The following is a 21,782-nucleotide window of genomic DNA, read 5'->3' on the forward strand; positions in this document are numbered from 1 at the left end:
CCCTCTTTCATGATTTTTGTGATCAGCCAACGAAATTTACAAGCTGATAGCATTCCAGTGACTGGAGATGCTGAAACAAAGTTAACATATATGTTCTTTTGTGGATATTGCAGCATTTGTGTAAAATCCTCTGCTATCATCAAATGAGCTACCTATGTGGTCAAGCGAACCATAATTATTGACACAGCCAATTGTATCTGCAATACTCATTGTGTTATGTCATTGATCAGTATTTAAGGCTTGCATATTTATGCATTAAAAGTTTTAAATATATAAAAAAACAATTTATTTTAAAATATCTCTTTTACAAAAATATATTATTTTCTGAGACGCTAAACATCAAGTGTTATTTTGGTTATGAACTCGTCTTACGAACAATTTTAACTGTTCATAGGTCAACCACATCACAATATTCCAGCTCACCAATCTGGCAAAGGATGGTGTAAATCTGAAATGAAAGAAAATATCATGAATCATGTGGATAGGTATATAATGGCATCCTTGAAGCGTTGAAGTAATAAATTACATTAATGAAATGAAATAAGCGAGTAACCATAAAAATATTTTGTCTCTTGCCAGAAGTGTTAGCCTGGGGAATAACATGTTTGATACATAATCCTAATGCCTACCGTTGGCTTTAGTTCTGTATTTGGCATAGAACCACAGTCATTGACCTGAAGATGGCATGGATGTTGAGTCAAGTGTGGTGGTAAATCTATATTGATTTCAAGTGCATAAAGCCACCAGGTGCATAGAAAAGCAAGAAATAGTAATAAAATGAAGAATACAATGTATCTTTCCACTGTCCTTTATTCACGTACAACTAGTTTCAACGCTCAAGCATCATCATCAGGTACTTGATGGTACTTGAAGGTACCCGATGATGACGCTTGAGGGTTGAAACTAGTTGTACGTGAATAAAGGACAGTGGAAAGATACATTGTATTCTTCATTTAATTAACATGAATTTCCACAAAGTTTAGCTGGGAGCAATTGAATATTTGCAAGAAATAGTTCCTATTTAGGTCAAATACTTTACACCTACCTCCGATAACTCTAAATATTGCTTATCATAAAATGACTAGAATAATCATTAATTTTGTACAAATATGCATTTTGAACTTTAAGTGGCAGATTCAACTTCATTGATGTGAATGTAATGTTTAAAATATTTCCCATGTGAATTGCATGAATGTAAATAAAAAAAGGTCAATACTATAGATTTAGTATGGGTTTATGGTACAACTAAACAGTCTAGTCAATTTGGGTTTCCTGGAAATTATGTGATAATGAGGCATTGGTTAGCATTCACCAACTGTGCATAGGACTTGCCTGGCTGGGTCAACAGTCTAATGGCATAGAAATGGTAGCAACTGAAAAATTTAGTGGCATTTGTTGCTACAAGCAAATGAGAAGAACATGGGTTAATGGGTGTAAAATTGAATAAGAATTTTGGATATGGGTAGTAAAAATTATTAAATAGTTCAATAAAAAATTATCAGATGGAAGAGAAGATGAAAACACAAAGTGAAAGGTTAATTATTGAAAAATAGGAAGTAGAAGACAAACTGACTGGATTGTGTAACGTTACATGGCCCTCAGATGGCCAAAAGCAAGAGGAAAAAGAATTGGTCATTTTTAAATTTTTCATGAAAAAGTGTAGTTAGTTTTTAGAAAGGCATTATGTAATTATTTGTTTCAAATTTTTTTTCCTGTTGACAGTATGTTTACTTTCCCATATTTCAAGTGCATTCGTGTTTACATATTTGCTTATTTACTTAAATTACATACATATTTTACCTACATATTTGGCATATTTTTCTTTCTTGGTTAAGGTTCAAAATTTTGATTTTTCACTTTATAATTGGAAATTTCATTTCATCGTTTACTTGTGTTATTTATTGATTTCATTATGTGATCTATTTATTTTTTTAATTGTGTACCTGCATAGTTTGTAATTAAATTGATGAATATGTAGATATCATTCACACATTTCTACTCCTGCTAATGTAATGACAGCATTTTTTCCTATTTTATTTTTACACCCTAGTTGCAGATGAGATAGTATGTTCTTCCCCAATTAAATCAGGGATGGAAATAGTTTCATCAATTTCAAATAGTTTCATCAATTTCAAATAGTTTCATCAATTTCATTCAATAGTGGATCAGTTTCCCTCAGTACATTTTGCCCCTCAAGAGAATCTGCACTCTTGTTTCTCATCTTTAACAGTCTCATGTCTTTGTTCTCTCCCCTTGACTTGGAAGTTACTGGCCTCCAAAAAATGCCTTGAAAATTTGAAACCTATTAACAAAACCAAAGCAGTTTTCTAAGCGACATATGTCATGTATCATATCATAGCTACATTGATCTATTGGTAGATGTTTTGGCTGACAAGCTATCAGTATTACTTTAGGTATTAAATAAGCATTATTGTAATTTTATTACTTTTACCAGTTAAGATAAAATGAAATACTTCCTGGTTATATTTCATATTCCTTTCAGTGACCTCATTAGTTTTATGATGTCATGCATACCTCTCCCCTTTCTGAACCCAAACTGATTTTATTTATTTATTCAGTATTAGTCCGAAAACAGCACATTTTGGCCTTTACATCGAACTATTAACAACGATAACAATGGTCACATTCACAAACACCCCATCTCTTCATCTCTTAAGTAATCATTTGCTGTCTTCTTCATCATTTTTTTGATGATCTTAAGTACATTCTACCTTAGCTGCATGTGAGATCAAACTAATTGACCTATAGTCCTCAAATTTAGCTGCTTTTCCAATTTATGGGATTGGAACTTATACTGATCCAAACAAATTTTCCGGCCACATTTTTCTATCATAACTGATGTGAGTGAATCTATAAAAACCTCTTGTTTCCACATTGTTTTAAACCCTAAAGTAGTTTCATTAGGGATACAAGCTTTATTTGCACATTCTTGCTCAATTTCATCCTTTAATATCTTTTCTACCTCAAAAAAACTATAATTTGATATACTTATCCTCATCAACATGTATTTGCTTTCTATTTCTAGACTTGCTGACTCAATATCTGTGCCACGTAACTCCTCTTTGTATTCATCCCATTTCTCCTGAATCCTGAATTCTCCTCCATTTTTTGGGTCAACTCATAATTTTCCTAACATATCTATGGTAGTGTGCGTGGATTTTCCTTTCTTACTTCTCACAGTGCATTCACCTTCCTGTACAATGGATATATTTCACAATTTCTCTGCAAACTCTCCATATCACTGCACTGCTTCTTCCACCACATTTCTTTACTTACCCTTTGTAAAATGCCAATGGTCCTTCTTGAACCATCATTCTTATTGCACAATCTGTAGCACCTTTGTATTGACCCTTTGGTGAATTCATATAGCGGGTCTTAACCACATCTATTGGGGATGCTGCTACTGTTGTGCAGAATCCTTTAGAAATATAAGAAATAAGGCGTTAATGATGTGCATCTGCACATAATGCATTTTTCAAAGAGATCATGAGGTCAAAGAAAATTTTAAAAGTAAATGTTTTAGTATAAAAATTTGAAACAGTAATACAAATAACTATTAGATAAAAAACTATAAAATATTGATGACTCAGGTTGATTCTTGACTAATATGTCAAGAAAAGAAAATAATCATGCTTTTCAATCAGTGCCAGTTGAGTTGACAGTCATATGTGGGAAAAGAATCCAAAGCTGGGGTATTTTGGGTCATATAGGGTATGTATGGAGAGTGCTTGAAAAATAATGCCAAATGCATCAGACCCACTTCTCATAGACTCGATGTGAGCACTTAAATAAATGCTCTGCCATTTCGTATTAAAGATGTTGATATCTGCAGAATTCAAGCTACATTCAAGCCTATCTTTGAGAGTCCAACTTATCTCCAACAATTAATTTTATACTTGAAATGGTCCACTAGAAGGGGGTTGAACTGTAGGGAAATCCTCTGTTTTTTTCTAGGAATATGAAATGCATAGCTCCCAAATAGGGCAGGAATGCATATTGCATTAGCATTCTGTTTTGCCAGTTGGAAAAAGTATTAGTTGCCAACACGTGGCCATTGCTGTTTTTATCCTCACTAATGCTGCTATTGAGGTCTTTAGAAATAATCCAAGTGTTTTGTAATTACCGTATTAAAAAATTTAATTTTTCATGTGTAATGAATCATTCATAGGAAAAAATAAAAACCCACTTAAGATTTGAAAGTAATTTTACCTTTTTTACTTTACTACCTTTAGGTAGTACCTACTTATTCACAATTTCATTCTTCATAGTAACACCCCTGCCTTTTGAGAAGAATTTTCCATGTCTCACTTTATAATTACACTTTTACCAATCTCGAAACCTATTGGTAGGAAAATTAATAAAATGCACGTCGAAAACTGCTAGTTTTAGTTTTCCTGTGGAACAATTTCTCCAATGAGAAACCTTATTTAAAATATTTCGTATCAAGAACCCTACTGAAGATATTCTTGACACGTATTGGTGGAATTTGTGAAAATCTGGTATTCAGACAGGATGAGGTGACAATAGATGTAAAAAAGGTAAAATATTGTCATTGAAATGGAGGATAATTAATTCCGTTGAAGAGGCACAGTAAAATTGCAGTCACAAGAAAAATTCCCTACTAAATGGTTATTAGGTTTATTATTATAATTCACGCTATTCAAAATATTTAACTAAGAGTAATCATTCTGAAGGTTGAGTTGAAAGGTTCTGGTAAAATAGTTTCAATCTCTTTGATTACTGCATAGAAAATGATTCAAGCAACTAGCGGCCGAAAAGACAACAAATTGCGATATTACGGATGCATTAATTTATGGCGCCAAAAAATACTCGCTTCGGTACCTAAATTTGTGCATACCATTGGAAAACTTCACCAGAATTTTCTACTAAATATTTCTGACGGGCATTTACAACAGCTGTTTGAATGGCCCCCGTGGATATAATTTTTAGTGCAAAAAATCCAATTTGGTAGGTATGTTGAAATGTTTTAGCATTTGTAGAAATAGTGGGCGGACGACACTATTAAAAATCTATCCCCCATATACCAAACAAAGGTACCTAAGGCTGATTTTTATGTTGATAGCCGACATCTAAAAAGACGTAATGTAATAAACGCTAATGGACCACAATTACGAATATTTCTTGCTGTCTTGCTACATGATCGCTACTTGATGCATCGAAGCTGGGACACGCTTCTATAGACTTAATACGACTCTCGATACGACTTCTACTTATTTGTACCCTTTTAATTGGAGACTAGAATATGCTGTCAAAGAAATGGAATGGATGGCGTGAACGTAAAGAAACTATCAAGATTTGAGTGTAGTTTGATCATAATATTCTTGCAAGGAATAGTAATAAGACTTGGTAATATTACTTGACTGGTAATGTTTTTATTTTTACCAATATGCGCAGTTTTAAAAATCGCAATAAGTATCTGAAACATTGCGTTAGTCCTCAGGTTAGCGATAAGTCGTTTCTAAATTCTCGGATTTAATGAAGCGCATAAACGTAGGTGTTTGGCAATAGCCATGCTTAATACTTAGGTTTGCTAATAGTGCCTGACTGCTACTTCTTCCGAATCAGTGCCTTTCGTCCTTGGAGATCATCGTGCTGGTATAATAATTTCATTCTCTTCTCATTGAATCCCATAGCGTTTCAGAGTGACACTCGTGTCAGTGGTCATCATCGAGGGAACTCTTAATCTTCAATCTTTGGTGGTGATTGGTAAGTACCTATATGCCTTGTATAGTTTTATTTATTTGCAAATGACTTTAATTATCTTTGATAGTTTAAAAAAATTGTTGTATCTTGGTTCGTCATTATTTTTGTAGGGGCTATTATACTCTAAGTAGATCTTAAGAAAGACAAAATATATTTTTAGTACATATAATGAAAGTATTTTTGCTGCGATGGAAATATTATTGTCTTCTAAGTTATATCTGTGACCTATTGTTTGGAGCATATTGCATGTACCAAGTTTTTAGCTTCCCCAGTTTTTCCTTGATCCTAAAAGCTGTGGTTATAAATATTGAAAGATAAAATGAAGTAGGTATTATAAGCACTTGCTCATTTTTCAACAGCATTCTGTTGAAAATCAGTCATTCCAGGAATTTTTAATAACCTTGCAAAATTTAAAATATAATTACTAATCTGGATTGGAATATATTAATTTTTTTATTTTATGAGATAAATATTAAATTCCATACCTGCTATGACTGCAGAGGTGAAGTGGCATGGAACATTATCTGTCATAAGGTTGTAATGTAAAATGCTTTCCTTTATAATATCATAGCACACTATTTCAGAGACATTTACTATAGCATTCCGGCTTATATTTGGAATAGTTCCTGTGGAAAGTAAATTCAAATGTTAATACATATAAAGATATTTATTGATTAAAAAAATTAAATGCTAAACTACTTGGAAGGGATTTTCTCATTTTCCTAGAAGCAACATAGTAATTTGACTTTTAAAGATCAACATATTATGTGAATTTCATAATTTACAATATATTATGCATTTAATTTTCCTAAATGGAAACTTTTATCTTATCAGAATTGATATAAGGAGAAAATGAATCTTAGTTCAACTTCAGTAAGAGATATGAAAATCTAAAAGTGAAAAACGTAGGAATAACTTAAACATTTCAAGTAATATGAGCTCTTGGGGTAGCCCATATCTCTACATCATAATTTATTTTTCTCTTTTGGACAGAGTCCTGAATGGGACTCTATTTATTCCAAAATGTTTGGCTGGAAAATATGAGCAGATGTATATGAGATATCTTCATTGCTTTTACTCAAATTGAAAATGCCATCTTCCCAATCCTTTTGTGTTATATTGAAGAGAGGCCTTCCTTGTTATCACTTGAATCGGTTATTTATTCTCCTATTGAGATACATGATTTTCTCAGATGATCTCTTCACTGTGTTGCAATCCCAAAAAAGTTCTCTCTCTCTCTCTGTTATTAAGAGTTTGACTGTGAATTATATACAGCCAAATTCCATTTCATATTGTTGTCATTACATATAATGAATACAGGTTTACATTATTTTTCACTTAAATTTTCATGCATTCGCATATACTTAAAACAAGTGGAATGCTATTTTCTGCCAGAACCATAGGAATTCTGTTGGAGAGAACCACAGAATGGTGTAAGAAGGTATGAACAAAAGTCAGAAATTTGGCATTCTCAATCTGACAGCTTTTAAAAATCATTTTGTTTTAGTTTTCCAATATTTCAAGCATATGTATATACATTTTTCAAAGAATAATAACCCATATATTAGCAAACATAGTGCAGAAACAAAATTTTCCCTCAAATATTAAAAATTAATATTCTCTCATGGAATATATTATCATTCATCAGTGGATGAAAATGTTAAATCTTTCACCCAGACCTGGACTGGAACCCATATTCTCATGATTTCCAGCCGGGTGTTTTAACAAATTAAGGTAATGAGGCATCCTTTGAAATGTGCATTTCTAGTGCTTTAAATAATCAAGATGTTATGAAGAACTACTATCACAAGTAATCGTAGGCTGCCCTAAGGATATTATCCAAGACTAGGGATCGTTTCCATTTTAGTGGCAGGTAAGGGATGCTTTTATGCTACGAGGAAAAATGTTTGGCAGAATGAGAGAGAGATTGTGTGCAGTGATGCCTTGCTGATTTTTGCATGAGGTTCCAAATGTCATATCAGTTGTTCTACTAATAGATCAAACAAACAATAAAAATGTTAACTAGGAAGTCTATTCTGTGAGTTTATTCTAATATGTTTTCATGAATCAGGTCCATTTAGCCTGCTGGAATTGAAAGGAACTATATATACCTTTCCAAAGGCCTCGAATACCCTCCTCTCTCCCTATCATCCTGTATGCTTGAATAGTTGAACTGTATCGCTGACTATTTGGTGTCTTTGGTCCAGTGTGATTCTTTCTTTGAGCTTGGAAGCGAACTTTCACAACATCAGTTGGTTGTGCCAAAAGGACAGCTAAGCCACCTGTAGTTATTCCTGCGGCTACTCTTAGTCCTACAGCAAGTGCGCCCACACCCAGATTGCCATCAACCCCAGAACCTAAAAAAAAATCTAGATGAGTCTCTTATGCAAGAAGTGGTCCATAAACTAGAATTAGGCATGATAAATACATAATTATTTGTTATTCCAGTTTGTAAATTAAGACATAATGTGGCTTTCAGCATTGCTAGCATATAATGCCAAAAAAATTAGATTATAATGTCTTTTGATCGGACAAAAAGATCCAGCAAAATAGGAGCCATCTCATTGAGTGAAGGCAAAATTAAAATAAAATTCGTTCTTTCATAACTTTGTGGTATTCCATGTGATAGTAATTTATAGGATCAAAAACTTTTTAAAATCATAAAGCAACATCTAATGGTTTCATTGTTATAATGAACGAATATTATCAAAGAAAAATTTTCTTCAGAGTTAACTGCAGGAAGTAAAAACTGCTGATAAAATTCAGTTGGACTTGAAAGTTAAAAATGAAGACCATAAGCTATAAAACTTTAATTCATCTAGGAATTGACAAGAAAAAATTAAGTGAAAGGTGAAATAGCTAATCTACTATATATTTTTTGCTTTTGTGCAATTATTTAAGGAAATTTCTTTTTTTGATTAATTACATATAATTTAGAAATGCAATGAGCTAAAACCTTCGAAACTTTAAAAATATATGCATCTTAAAGAAGGAAAAATGACCAACCCTCTGGCATTAGAATCCTTGCATACATCTCTTTCACAGAGTCATAAAGACCAAGGCGCACAGATGCAAAGCACATCTGCCTTTGTAGACCAGCAGAAAGTCCATTATACAAGCTCCTACAAATAAATAATATTAAGTCATTTATAAACTGAAAAAGAACAAATTTTTCAGAGAAAATCATATCACATTCAGATAGGCAAGTACTGTGTTATTTTCTTTCACTGTTTGCTTTATGCTTTGTTTTTACATTTACTGTGAGGGAAAAAATTGTAATACTCTGGGGGAAAAGCTATATCTTCTGCTAAATTTGAATTTTGATTATGTAAAGCGTGAAATAAAATTTTTGACTGATTGAAAGCAGCATTCACACTTAACAAATTATCTTGTTATTTATCATTCATGAATTGATTTAATTCAATTGCTGAAGAACTATAGCAATGGAATGGCAGAATTACGAGAGAACAGCATGAAAGACACATCACAGTATAACAAGTGATGGCTTCACTGACATCATGCCTTCTGGCATTACCAGATCTTCACCATCATATTTTTTCAAAATATAAAAAATAGGCAAGTAGAAATTGCAACTAAGTGAGAAATTAAATGCTCCTCCTAGAAATTAAATAAACCTATCTCCATATTTGTTGATCAATTGAAGATGCAATTTTTTATTGGAAACATATACTTTTGTTTAATATAATCTCAGGCTCCAACTATCAATTGCGTTGAATCAACCTGAAAGGAAGCTGATTGCTGCCACGAAAACTCTGTGATCTACTAATATACATCACTGTGTATTAACAATTATTATATAATGTTAAATACTATTTAATTATGCCTTATTTAGGTTCCATCCTGTGGAATAATATTAATAAAAATTCAAAGTCTTAATTAGGCAATGTGTACAATTTAAAAAATGCCTTTCGATCTTTGCCCATGGATTGTAAGAAGAGAGATGGCTGAGGAATACTTTTGCGGAGGATGAGCGGGAGTGCTCATGATGGGAGGTGCACCCAGAAGTAAACCTGTACTTCTGAGAGCACACTCCCTCATTGTAGTTTGTTTTAAGAATATTGTCTTTGAATTTTCATTATAATCAACGAGTATGATTATTTTGCTATGAATCAGGGCATAAGCAAGCAGGGTAACAGTTTTGTTTTCCAGAAGATTCATCATTGCAGAAGGTGATAGGGTAATCATGCTTGCAAAATTTAAGAGCAAGAAAATATTTGGGGTAAATTTATGTGATTGTTTCACGATAACCATTTTTTAACATCATTTATTGAATGACGCTCATGAATGAAGTTAATATTTTTGTGAAATTTAAATGGAGAGCATCAGCATTGTTATAGATGGATCGTGTTAAGTTAATTTCATCTGGGCGTGAACTTTGGCGTCTCAAGATGTTCACCTTAATTAAAAGGCCGTGAGAACTTTCTTTTGTCGAGGCAAAGCATGGGAAAGAAGAGGGCGGATAGCGATTTAGAAGATCGAAAACTTCAATATATGAATATAAACTGGCAATGGGCTCATCCAAACTACAATTTCTTCTATCCAGGACAATAGACCGGGAATCGTCAGAAGGAATATTAACCTAAATTCATAGAATGAGTTGATTGGTTCCATGGATCTTTTGTCGTCATCCACAGTGAGGATATTTCAACACGTCCCAAGCGTCTTAGTTATGATTTACCGTTTATTTTATAATCTATTTTGAACTAATACCATAGTTTCCTGTTGTGTGGAAGCCGATGCGCCTTGATTGGGTAACCCCAATCAAATTACCACGAGTGTTGTTTTTCCTGTGATATAGTAGCCGTTCTTAACCTTGAGGAATCGTGTACGGTGACCTTTCACCGAAAATGAAATCCTCACCAGAAATAGATTGCATCACCAGCACGAAATTTTCCTTCAAGTGGCAAACTATATGGTGAATCTGGTTATGTCAAAACAATGGCGTAGCGAGGCCATGCCTTGCCGAATTTTTCACTCGTTTGTTGCTGTATCTAATATTTTTAATATCTCCGACATGTTTATGAAGGATTTGATCAATCGGTCATACCGTAGCAGGTAATGTTTAAAGGGTTTTAAGGAATGGGGATGTGGTGAGGGAGTAGTGTGGTTTATGGTTTACGGTGTGTCGTTACAGCGAGTACGTCATGCGTATTGACAGAGGATCTTCTTGCCTATGTTTCCCTGGGAAGTTTTCGATTGGGTGGAGGGCTGCTTTAATGTGATGTAATACTGGATCGTGGTGGAGGTCCTCTCCTTGCCCTTGTTCTTGAACCATAGCGCTCCAACCAGCTACATCACTATATTATTTTCAGCCGATTGGATCCGATTTTGAGTGGGAATTTACCGCATGAGCCTAAGCGGGGGAGACATAGGAGAAGAAGGGGCGTATCACGGTGGTGTACAGGATGAGTCTTAGGGATAGGGGATAGCCTCGACGGAGTAAGGGGTATAAGCGGACGCAACTTCCCAAATATGTCTGACGTGTGAAGCTCAGATTAGTCTGTTATCGAAGGTGACGCCGAGGAATGTTGCTGTTTGCTGCTTCGGGATGCCCTCCGTTCCGAATGGCAATGTAGGGCCTTCGCCTGCCTTTGGTTGGTGGGAGAAGGTGACATATTCGCACTTCCGTGAGTTCACATTCACCTTCCAGCCTCTAAAACCAGTCCCCTAGGGTGTCGGACTGGCTTTGGAGGGTGCCAGCAACTCTGTTCGGGTCACGACTGTGGGCCAGTAACGTCATTTCGCATGCACACCCAAGGCGCTGGGTATTGTGGGAGATATGAATGTCGTTCATGAAGAGAGTCGAGGAGGTAATGGCTCCATTTGGGACGCCGGAGGATATGGGACAGTATTTCAGAGGAGCATGATTTTTGGTAGGTGAAAAAGGATCGGTCTCTGGTGGAGTATTGGATAATCTTGAGGATAAAGGAGGGGAGGGAGAGTTTTTGTGCTTTGTAGACCAGGCCCAGGGTCCAGACCTTGTCGAGGCGTAGGGAGGCCTTCAGATGGCAGGAGGCATCAATTTAGCCTTACATTTAGATTAATAATCTGACGAAATCCTGAGGGGGTCCGAGTACGTACAGGTATTACGGCTTCATTGCAATGTTGATGAAGTACCATCTGTAAATGTCATTAAATACTCGTAATTTGAGGAGATTAAGTGTTAGAAAAACTTGTCTCATGAGTGATTACAGCTAATAAAACCGTTCATCATCAATCAGCGTAAAGATATGAACCATATGAGAAAATGCTCACTTTTTAAATATTTATCTTTTTTTGTAGTCTAAGAAAGATATCTCATCCTATGCCCCTTCCGAAATCTTCTGTGGAAATTTCTTTTTGTGTAATCTCTTAACCTATTTTCCACTATGAAATACCTTGATGTTAACATTCACCTAGTCCTAATGGGTTGCCTATTATACGAGTGCACTGAATTACTGGAGAATCTTTATCGATCCTATGAATTGTACTTTTTAATCGATAAATTACCCCTTGATTTTTTCTTTTAAATGGAAATCAAGCTGTTGAGTTCCAAGCTACAAGTCAGATCCTTCATTTGCATACCATTTATCATATCAGATATCAACTATCGGTAAATGTCTCTTTTCATACGTACCGAAACTCATTCAAAGACATTGCGGGAGATGCCGCGACAGTAGCTTTTTGACGGAGTCATCCGCTAATATGTATGCATTACAATGCAACAATAAAACTCTTTGATTCTTCATTAGTTAATGAAGTATTCCCTCTCTTTAAAAATATAACTGGGCAAATATTACTGAGCGGCTAATTTTCTCTCTGGTTATTTAGTAACTACTAATCTCATACCATATCATGATTATAAAACATCTGCCATTGAATCAAGTCAAGAAGTTGACTACATTATTTTTGTCATTGACACATGGCTTTGGCACATGGACACTATTGACTTTGATAAGTGACACACTCGCATGTTAGTTGGAAATTATTTCATCGATCAGTCTACTCGCATTATTCTCCAGCACATCTGGTGTTGGTAACTCAGGTTACTTGGCAATGGCAGGGCCATTTGTTATTTTTTATTTTCTTCAATGATGTTACTCATAAATGTTATGGCATTTTATGGTATCGTTATTGATTTACTGTAGGCAGACGACCTGGAAATACATTGCCGGCGTGATTGCTCAGTCTGTAAAAACGCGTCATCGATAAATTTGGGCATTATCCTTTTCCTTAAATTCGGCAATAAATGGGGAAAGGGGCAGAATTTTTGTAATTAATCTGTAACTCGATATTCAAATGGGGATAATCATGTGGGTAATACTGGCGAGAATGATTTTTCTTTCGATTGCGAGATCAGTTTGTGGCTAGCCATTGATCATCCAACATGGTATGGCAAAAATCGAAATCATAACAGGACTTGACTTCGAATGCATCATATGAACGGGACGTGATGTAGGGTGATCCATAAAAAAAATACATTTTCAGATTTGAAACAATCGGGAGGAAAATCGGAAATTAGAGTGTCATGTTCATCGAGAAAAGGTAAAATCTATGGGAATATAATAGGAAAAGATTGGCCACAACTACGTATTAGACTAGGAGTCAGGATTCGAGTATCCGGTTGAATTTTATCTAATCCTTTCACGAAATCATTATATACCGATCGTGCATGATGCCCATTAGCTCTATGTTTTTTTGGTTTTCCGTTGTCTTCCTCAATAGTGTTTTTAACGTTACAGCATCACCCAATTGGCGCAGAGTGGGATCAAGCCCCTTTGCAAACGCCTCACTGAGGAACAGACGCTGCGCGAACTACCTTTCTTCTGGTTCCTACCCTTCGACGTATCAGGAGCAAATATCATGCTTCCACCAGCAGAGCTCTAGGGGCCATCAGAACGCACAGGCGTCAAGGTTTCAAGGAGAGGGTTATAATCATTAATCATACTTGGATGATCGTCTGGAATCCGATCAATGAAATTAAAACGAGCAAGAAATAGTATAAATTTAATAATTTATGAAAATGTGGTTTTAAAATTAAATCGCGAGTCAATTTCAGTTTTTTATTGACTTAAGTGTAAATTTAATGTAGCAATTTAGAAAATCATGAACTAATTATGGAGTCAAAATAATCATTAAAAAATATAAAAATTGTAGGTGGATTCAACCCAAGTATTCGATTGATAAGGTATTGGGCTCGAATTACTCTCCAACATGCTTACTTCAACGGAATGTGATATTTTTTCTCATTAGATAACCAAAGGCAACTGCATTTCCCCAATACAGAATGTATTACATCGGTTCATTGATGTAGACGACGTTGCCAAGTATAAAAATTAAAGATAGGATATTGAGCACGTGTGAATTCACAAAGACAGAAATCGTCATATGAACGGAAAGTTGGATCACAGCAGGCAGCAGAGTTTTTTCCCTAAAGGTTTCATCATCTACAGAAAAGAGAAACAATAGACTTGAAGGAGGAGTATTTATCGCCGTTGACTCACAAATCAGCAGATATTGTTATAAAGGCGACGGCAACGATACAGAAAGAGTGAGTTTCATGTAACGTGTTAACAGGCTTCCTTTCAGCACCAAGGAAATCATAGCTCCAAATTATTTTGGTAGATTCCATTACCGAGATAAAAACAAGAGGGACAAATACCGTAGTCGATTATTCAAGTATTCGTTCTCCCTCGCACGATACGAAATCATAAAAAATTCGAAACCAAGCACCTGAGCATATTCACTCTCTTAAAACAAATATTCAACGATTTAGTGAATCATTTGATGATGTACATAGGCATATGCATGCGTATGTGTATGAGTGTTTTTGTAGACGAACTATTACACACTCAAATATGGATTTATGGCCAGTTGTGCAACTATGGATGATGCCGAAACTCCTCCCGCCACACGTCCTTGCGGTGGCGTGCCGAGTACTGTGTAATGTACAAGTATTATTTGTAGATCTAGTTAAATACGTTCTGGCAACATGAAGAGTGGTCACGGATTACACGTTCGACTCTCGGCTCGGTAATGAGAACTTTCTAAATTCTGGTGATTCTATACCAGAGAAACTAAGGCGAAACGAAATTTAGACCCTTCTGAGTCCTTTAGTATCCATGGATACCATAAGTTTCCGATGGTCACAACCATGGCCACGTTTCCCCGCGAATCCGTACTTGGCGATTTATTTTGCAGTAATATTCTGGGTTAGGGTAGGTTTTTCATAGTTAATTCTTATTCAAGAAAAAAACTATCAAAGTTGTTAGCATAATTCTGCTGAACGACCATAGTGCCATGAGTCCCTCTTGACCTTTTAGTGACTAATTATCACGTTTAGTCTACCGACGATTTCGTAAAGTTTTTGCTTGACTCGATGCGATTCAATGGATGAAAAAATGTTTGATGATCGAAAGGTTTCAATACAAAAACATTTTACAGTATGGCTTTCCTTCCAAAAGTTTCCTGGTACTCTTTCCAGATGCAAAGGTCCGAACAACTACATGGATATGTAGCCAGCGCAAGAGCCTGCAGTGTTAATGATATAACTCTAGAGTGTTAATGTCATAGAGATAGTTAACTCAGCCGAGTAAGTACTCATATTTTTGATAATTTCATGCATAGTGTAATTTTGATTTGTGCTAAGGAATATACCAATCAAAAATAAAAAAAATAAAAGCTTGTAAATTTATAATCTAAGTATATTAATTTTAATTTCTCCAACTCCTATATTTTAGTAATATAAACTTAATGAGTGAGTCGTAAGTGCATAATTGTGTATGAATGGCTGGTGCCCTAACACCCCCCGCCACACGCCCTTGCAGCGCGTTGCGAGGTACAACTTGGACATAGATGCGAGTCATATCCCCAAAACTGGAGAATATGAAGACGAGTTGATGTAGTAGGGAGAGAATATTGGCGCGAAACTGGTGATCATTCATTACTGACGTCAGTTTTTGGACGTTATAAAATAATCTTTGACAAATGGGATCTTCGCTGCCAACTGGACAGCTAAGTTTCTGCCTATTCATCGACTGAGTTTTCGAGTAAAATTATTCCCTGACACCGATGTTCACTGGGGAAAATTACCTGTCGTGACCGTTCCATGTTCGTCCCATCTAACGTATCGTCTGCCCTTAAATTACCAACTTGTCATGAACAGAATGCGGCAATGCATGAGGTATGATGATATTTAAGATCTATGAGGATCGTGAAGATATCACAATAGCGCTGGTATTTTGGGCGTTACAACGCTTCACTCTGCTTTCTCTTTGGCGAATAAAATCAACTTGAATTTTTCCCAGGGCGGAAGCGTGAGCATGTATCCTGTCTTTTCAGCATCTGATACGCAAGGGGTATATCGCTGATGAAAAGTTTGACCGTTTAAAGTTAGTCTCGAGCGACGGAGAGTGGAGGACGTGAACCCACATATTCCGAAAGCCATTATCAATCAGGCGTCTCCAGCCTTTATTTTTTTAATGCATACCGGATTAAACTGGTTCAGAAAGGCAAAGGAATAGGCCAAATTGCCGTACGGTATATCAAAAATGTTCTCACATGCTATCTTTGCAATGTTCTGAACGTGAACTAAATAGAAATCTTCCAAGAGGGATCATCTAATGAGGGTAGGGTGAGAATTCAAATGTTTTTTCCCGTCCTTGAAAAATGTCAACGTCACCTATGACGGCACACCTAATTTACGATTTAACATTCAGTCGGATACACGAGCTACGCGATCCAAGGGGGCAAATAAAACGGAGTCGGATTTATTACGCTTTAAATTCGTGATTATTGTGAGGTCAGAGGTCTCTCATCGTAAAAAAAACGCGATGTATTATTGACTCGCATTGCGTCACTATGGTATCACCTAATAAATTTCAGAGATATTGTAATATTTTTTACGCTCCACTGAAACCATTACTTGAGATTCCGACTCTCTGAAACATCTCAAAAAGTTGTTTGTCTGGATTTCAAATTTGATCCAAGGGATATGGCTGGGGTCATGAGTTAGTTACGACTAAGTCCATATCGGTATTGTTTCGGTTTTAACCTACATAAATAATTTCTACGCAAATGTAAAAAATTGACTGCCAGCACCGAGAGAGATTTTGCGCCCCCTCTTCATCCTTATTAACGGATTTACGATAAAAAATTGTGAAAGCATTTTCTTTGATTTATGGCATTATCAATAATAATAACAACACTATTCTCCAGGAATTTTAACCCCTGTCGCACTGCATATATAGTATATATAATCAGTTCGAATAAGGTTTTGTTACTAGCTCAGGAATTATTTTAGGAACAGAAGGATCAATATGTGATAGAGAGAGATAGTATAAAGAAGTGCGGACCCTCCCTTCACTTATCAGGGGATGGTCCTCACCCCGCAGAGGATAGTATATCTAAATTTGTTTTTGAATACGTATTCGTATGTTTACCATTCCGCTTTCGGCTGTTTGGAAAAACTTGAAGCAAAGAACATGCTTTATCGGGCGTTCTTGTGATAATCGCTATACCTCTCTTTGAGGCAGTTCACCTTGGAGAATGGATCGCAGCTGAGAGATTAAATATCCTCTGGTTAACTAGTACTCAAGCATGGTTCTTCCACCAGCTCTTTGATAACGCCACAGAAATCGAATTTCGTTAAACTATATGCATATGAGGCCAAAAATTCTTTAAGTTATTCATGGCCGACCGAGGTTCTCAGTTAACTTCCAGTACATCGGAATGGTCGTTCAACAGCAATTTAGGTGGACCCTGAGAACAGTACCCAAGCCAATGCGTACCATACGTCTCCACGGGAACAATTCTACAATAATAATTCTCAAAACATCCGTTAGGACGGGAAGATGACTGTTGAAGAGGTATAGGATGCTATAATGTCTACGAATAAATCTTCACTTTTTAATCCGTATTTTTCGAATCACACTGGACCTCATTAAAATATTTTAATAAAATTGTACCCTGACTTTGATAGAACCTGGGTACTTCCAATAGAAATCCATCACGATATCAATTTAGCTACGTCAATTAACGACTGCGTGCTCTAAAGGTTGTGAATTTATAAAGCGCGATGTTTTGTTTTCTTTCATTTCCATCTCTAATGTCACCAAAACTCCAGTCTGGATTCCACCTAAGACAATTATTAACTGCTGGGTTGCCCGCATGTCTTACATTGAGACATAGTTAACCCACAATGCTTGATTTTCAGTATAACATTGAGCGTTACTCACAGGGTGCAAGTGTGCATGTGAGCACACGATATTACATTATCCACACTCACGCAACATCCCGCAAACCACCGCAATGGTGTGTGGCAGGAGGTGCGAGGACACCAGCTATGAAAAAGGAGAGGAAGAAGTGCGTGAAGAGGACATGTGTTGGTCTGATAGTGCTAATTTTGTCCACTGAGTCCAGTCACGACATGTGCAAGTGAAAAACCAATTCTAGAATTTATATGTCCGACGATATATATTCAAAATCATTCCACAGCTGTTAGACCTCCCGATATAATGGCAGACTTTAATTGTAGTATTCTCAATGTCGCTCGTAAAATTCTCTATCTACACCTTTGTAATAAGTTTAATTTAGTGATCTAATAACTATAAGAAAAATGAATACTTGTGGAAAATTCATTTAAAACCACATGATCTATTGATAACAAGTAACAGAGCCTAATACGGTTAGTTCAGCTGAGGCATCGTCCTATACGTACAACTCATAAACGATACCTTGGTCAACAAAGTGATTAATTGTAATTTACTGTCACATTCCCAATTGAAATGCTCGGACTAAACAGTTATTTAGTTAACAATACCAATATGTTATTATTCGTGAACCGCGTACATACACTGTATGTGTTTCTCCATTCTGGTCACTTATGATGGTGAAATCAAAATGCGCAAGAACATGGTCCGTTCTTTTTAAAATAGTATTTTAAAAATCTAGACCGCCACATCGGGTATGTTTTTCTTGTCGCCCGCATTTCATAGTGTCACAAATCTTTCGTCCTGCTCTCGTTTCTATAACTTTTTAGAAGAGCAAATGATAACTGCGCATCGCCTTTCGCCCTCTCTCCCCCACCCATGCCACTGAACCGAATGAGGAACGGAGTGGCACTTCGAACCGCTTCACTTCCTGCACCACTGGACTCTGGAGGGTACCAGCGTTTATTCTTCGGAAGAAGACTTGCTCAACCAACATTTAATTGTTCTTACCATTACTCGATATAGGGAACACGGACAATCCCAGTCAACGTCGGCATCTAAATTGGAGCATATAGTTTTTTCTTCCATTGAACATTTTGCCCTAATCTTCGAGTCCTTTTCGTGGTGCGTTATCCGCCGAAAACGGTCACGACAGGAGATGTCTCTGAGATTCATTGTGCCGTGTGATGACTTTTTTCCTGAGATTAGTTTACTTAGCGATTACACCATAACTTGCTGTAGTATCTAAAAAAAGTAAAATGAGTGTTAGTACTGCTCTTCACCATCTTTAATTGCCTACCTTCGAGAGTAAGTTGGATGTGCTACATCAGATGCAGGCTAATTTTTAAAAGGATCGTTGTGATAGACTATACCACGTCTTACTTAGGGAAGAACACGCTTCGGGAACAAAGTCTCTATTCGAAAGGAAAGGCGATCCTTTTGTTTTTCTAGAGCTGGCGCATAATTTTCGAAGGGAATGAAATTTTGGGAGCCACAGCCCCCACAGTTCGGGAAGGGGACACGGTAGGAGTTTAACCCTTTCCAGTAGGGTCCAAAGGGTTAATATCTTACGGATTCTTCTCTTCGTGCAATCTCTTAGCCGTTTTTACTTTACACAGCTTCTTTCTCGCGAATGAGAGATTCGTCATGTCATGGCTTTAGTAACGGATCCAGTCGGAAAATATAAGTTATTTGGACATTAATGAGGAGAAGTTGTTTTAAATTGTTATTGTCTTTGTGGATATTTTAATCGTTAAGTAATGGCGAGCCCCCACCTCATAAAATTGAGAAAATGCTATCGGTGGGAAATGAGGTGTCGGAGTGTGGGAAAGGCGGTCAAGAGACTCCTCGCAGGCAATCGGGGCCCACACCAATAGTTTAGTCTACCTTGTTTTACTCTCTCTACCGACTAAAGTCAGTTGAAAACATGTGGTTAGTACGGCGAGTAAACCTCATTATTTTGAAAGTAATGATACTGTGTTACTCTCGATGTTTACAAGTGATGTGACCCGGTTCCATGAGTAACTGCGGATGGTTAAAAATGTTTCCCTTATGTTTTTGACTTTCAGGGGCTGAATTAATGAGTGCGTATCATTGATGTAAAGGATCAATAGAATTTCGTGACTGTGTACGTCGCATTCCAGAAGGAAGGTGTTTGCGTCCTCCGTTAGAGTCACTTCAGACGAGCGTATGAATTATACTAATGAGAGTAATTGGAATGTGAGATCAGCTCATATCACTGGAGCTGTATTGGACGTCGTCGGAAATCACTGCCAGTTAATCTTTCGCTGTCCTATCGGAGACACTTACGGCTGTCTCTGGTCGGTGTTGCCTCATCGGCCGTGGATTACCTAGAGATTGGAGAGCCAGTGCTAATACCCACTGTTTGCCCACTTGCCCTTCGACCTTCATACCTTCAAAGGCTCTTACTTCAAGTCCTTGAAAAATCCCGAATCATATCCCAGCGGCTTCAAAGTACGGTATCGACGCAAATTTTATACAGATAACGTTTTCATGAAGCGATTTATAGAACTATCATAGATTAAAATGGTGACATTAAAGCAAATAACCTTCCAGCCTTAGCCGTTTCGGATTTTAAACCATTATTTCCTTGATACACTACTGATGTCGCAGTAAGATGTTTTTGTATCTCTTTCTTTCCGAGAGATTGTTCTTGGTGACTTCAACAAGACAATGTTCATCGATGGTGCTGGTGTGCAGCAGCATTGCACCAGTAGGCATGCAGATCGGGAGGTACTCGAGGGAACCAAAACCCATCGTCGTTCGCCGACGATTTGCTCATTAGTGTGTGCGTTGGGTACCTTCTCATTCTGAACCTCCCTATAACTTTCTTACCCATATCCTAATAATATAAAGAATATCTACTGGGGAGTTCAACTGAAAATGTCTTTGACCGAGCGTCTGAAAAAATCTGTAGCATCTCAGAAAGGCTTAAGAAAATTTGAAAAATCTTCCCACGATTTCGTGGACTGTTCTAATTCTCTTACGTTTGCCGAGTACATTTGACATTAATCTCACGAACGATCATCTGATCATGAAAAACCTGTTTTCCATATTAAATTCTTCGATCCTAAGTTGGTTTGCTCACCTCGTACCAAACCCAAAGGCATTTGATATTCAATGAACAGAATGAAATGAATCCGAACAGAAGAGGCATATTTATTTAACCGATGATAAATATTAATTAAGTTTGTACCAAATTTATTATATTATCAAACCATAATTAAAATGTTTGATTTTTCATTTGAATGCGCTGGATCTTTGGATGTGCGCTCATCGATGCCTTTACCAGGTACGATTCCATTTTTGTTTCGTCGTGTAGCTTGGAATTACAACCATTACGATTGTTGCTTTTTCCGTCGCCACGACTTTTTGTTTACTTATCATCTTCTCCAAGGAAGTAGTTTCAAAATCGGTCCTTCTGCGATAAGCACTCTATCCAATGGATTTGGCATTAAAATTGGTGTACCTTGCGCCCGTAGGTAATATCAGATCGGTACCGATTAAGTATTTCTCTCTGCCCTTTTCCCACTCGTTGAAATCCCGCCAACCATGAGAATTTATTAGAGGAGGTAATTTATTCCAATTCAAGAGTTGGAAATGCCGCAGTAACCGGCAGCAATTGTGTATAGATTGCTTTAATAGCTCATCAACAGTTCTCTGTACAAAAAAGGGGAATATTGAAACAAAAAATATAAATTTAAGTGTCATACGGAAATATTTCTAGCTTCAGTCTTTGTTCCAGTCTGAGTTGTTTACTTACCGTCCGTCTGTTGTCTCAGTGGCAGAAGTGGCAAAAAGACCCCG

At 36.6% G+C, this 21,782-nt stretch overlaps 1 protein-coding gene across 1 annotated transcript in view; it reads right to left on the minus strand.

The window, feature by feature from the left end:
- Nucleotides 1–271: 271 nt before the first annotated feature.
- The window catches only part of LOC139692832 (dicarboxylate carrier UCP2-like), a 52,436-nt gene continuing 30,925 nt past the window's right edge, over nucleotides 272–21,782 (minus strand). Inside the window, exons 5-9 of the mRNA XM_071591131.1 lie at nucleotides 8,752–8,867; nucleotides 7,857–8,102; nucleotides 6,231–6,371; nucleotides 3,298–3,439; nucleotides 272–448 (exon numbers count right to left, since the gene is read on the minus strand). Of these exons, the coding sequence (XP_071447232.1) occupies nucleotides 340–448; nucleotides 3,298–3,439; nucleotides 6,231–6,371; nucleotides 7,857–8,102; nucleotides 8,752–8,867 (754 nt within the window). The 3' untranslated portion in view covers nucleotides 272–339. The remainder of the gene's footprint in view (nucleotides 449–3,297; nucleotides 3,440–6,230; nucleotides 6,372–7,856; nucleotides 8,103–8,751; nucleotides 8,868–21,782) is intronic.

The sequence above is a fragment of the Hetaerina americana genome, unplaced genomic scaffold (assembly GCF_022747635.1).
Source record: "Hetaerina americana unplaced genomic scaffold, ioHetAmer1.1.p SCAF_42, whole genome shotgun sequence".
Lineage (NCBI taxonomy): Eukaryota > Metazoa > Arthropoda > Insecta > Odonata > Calopterygidae > Hetaerina > Hetaerina americana.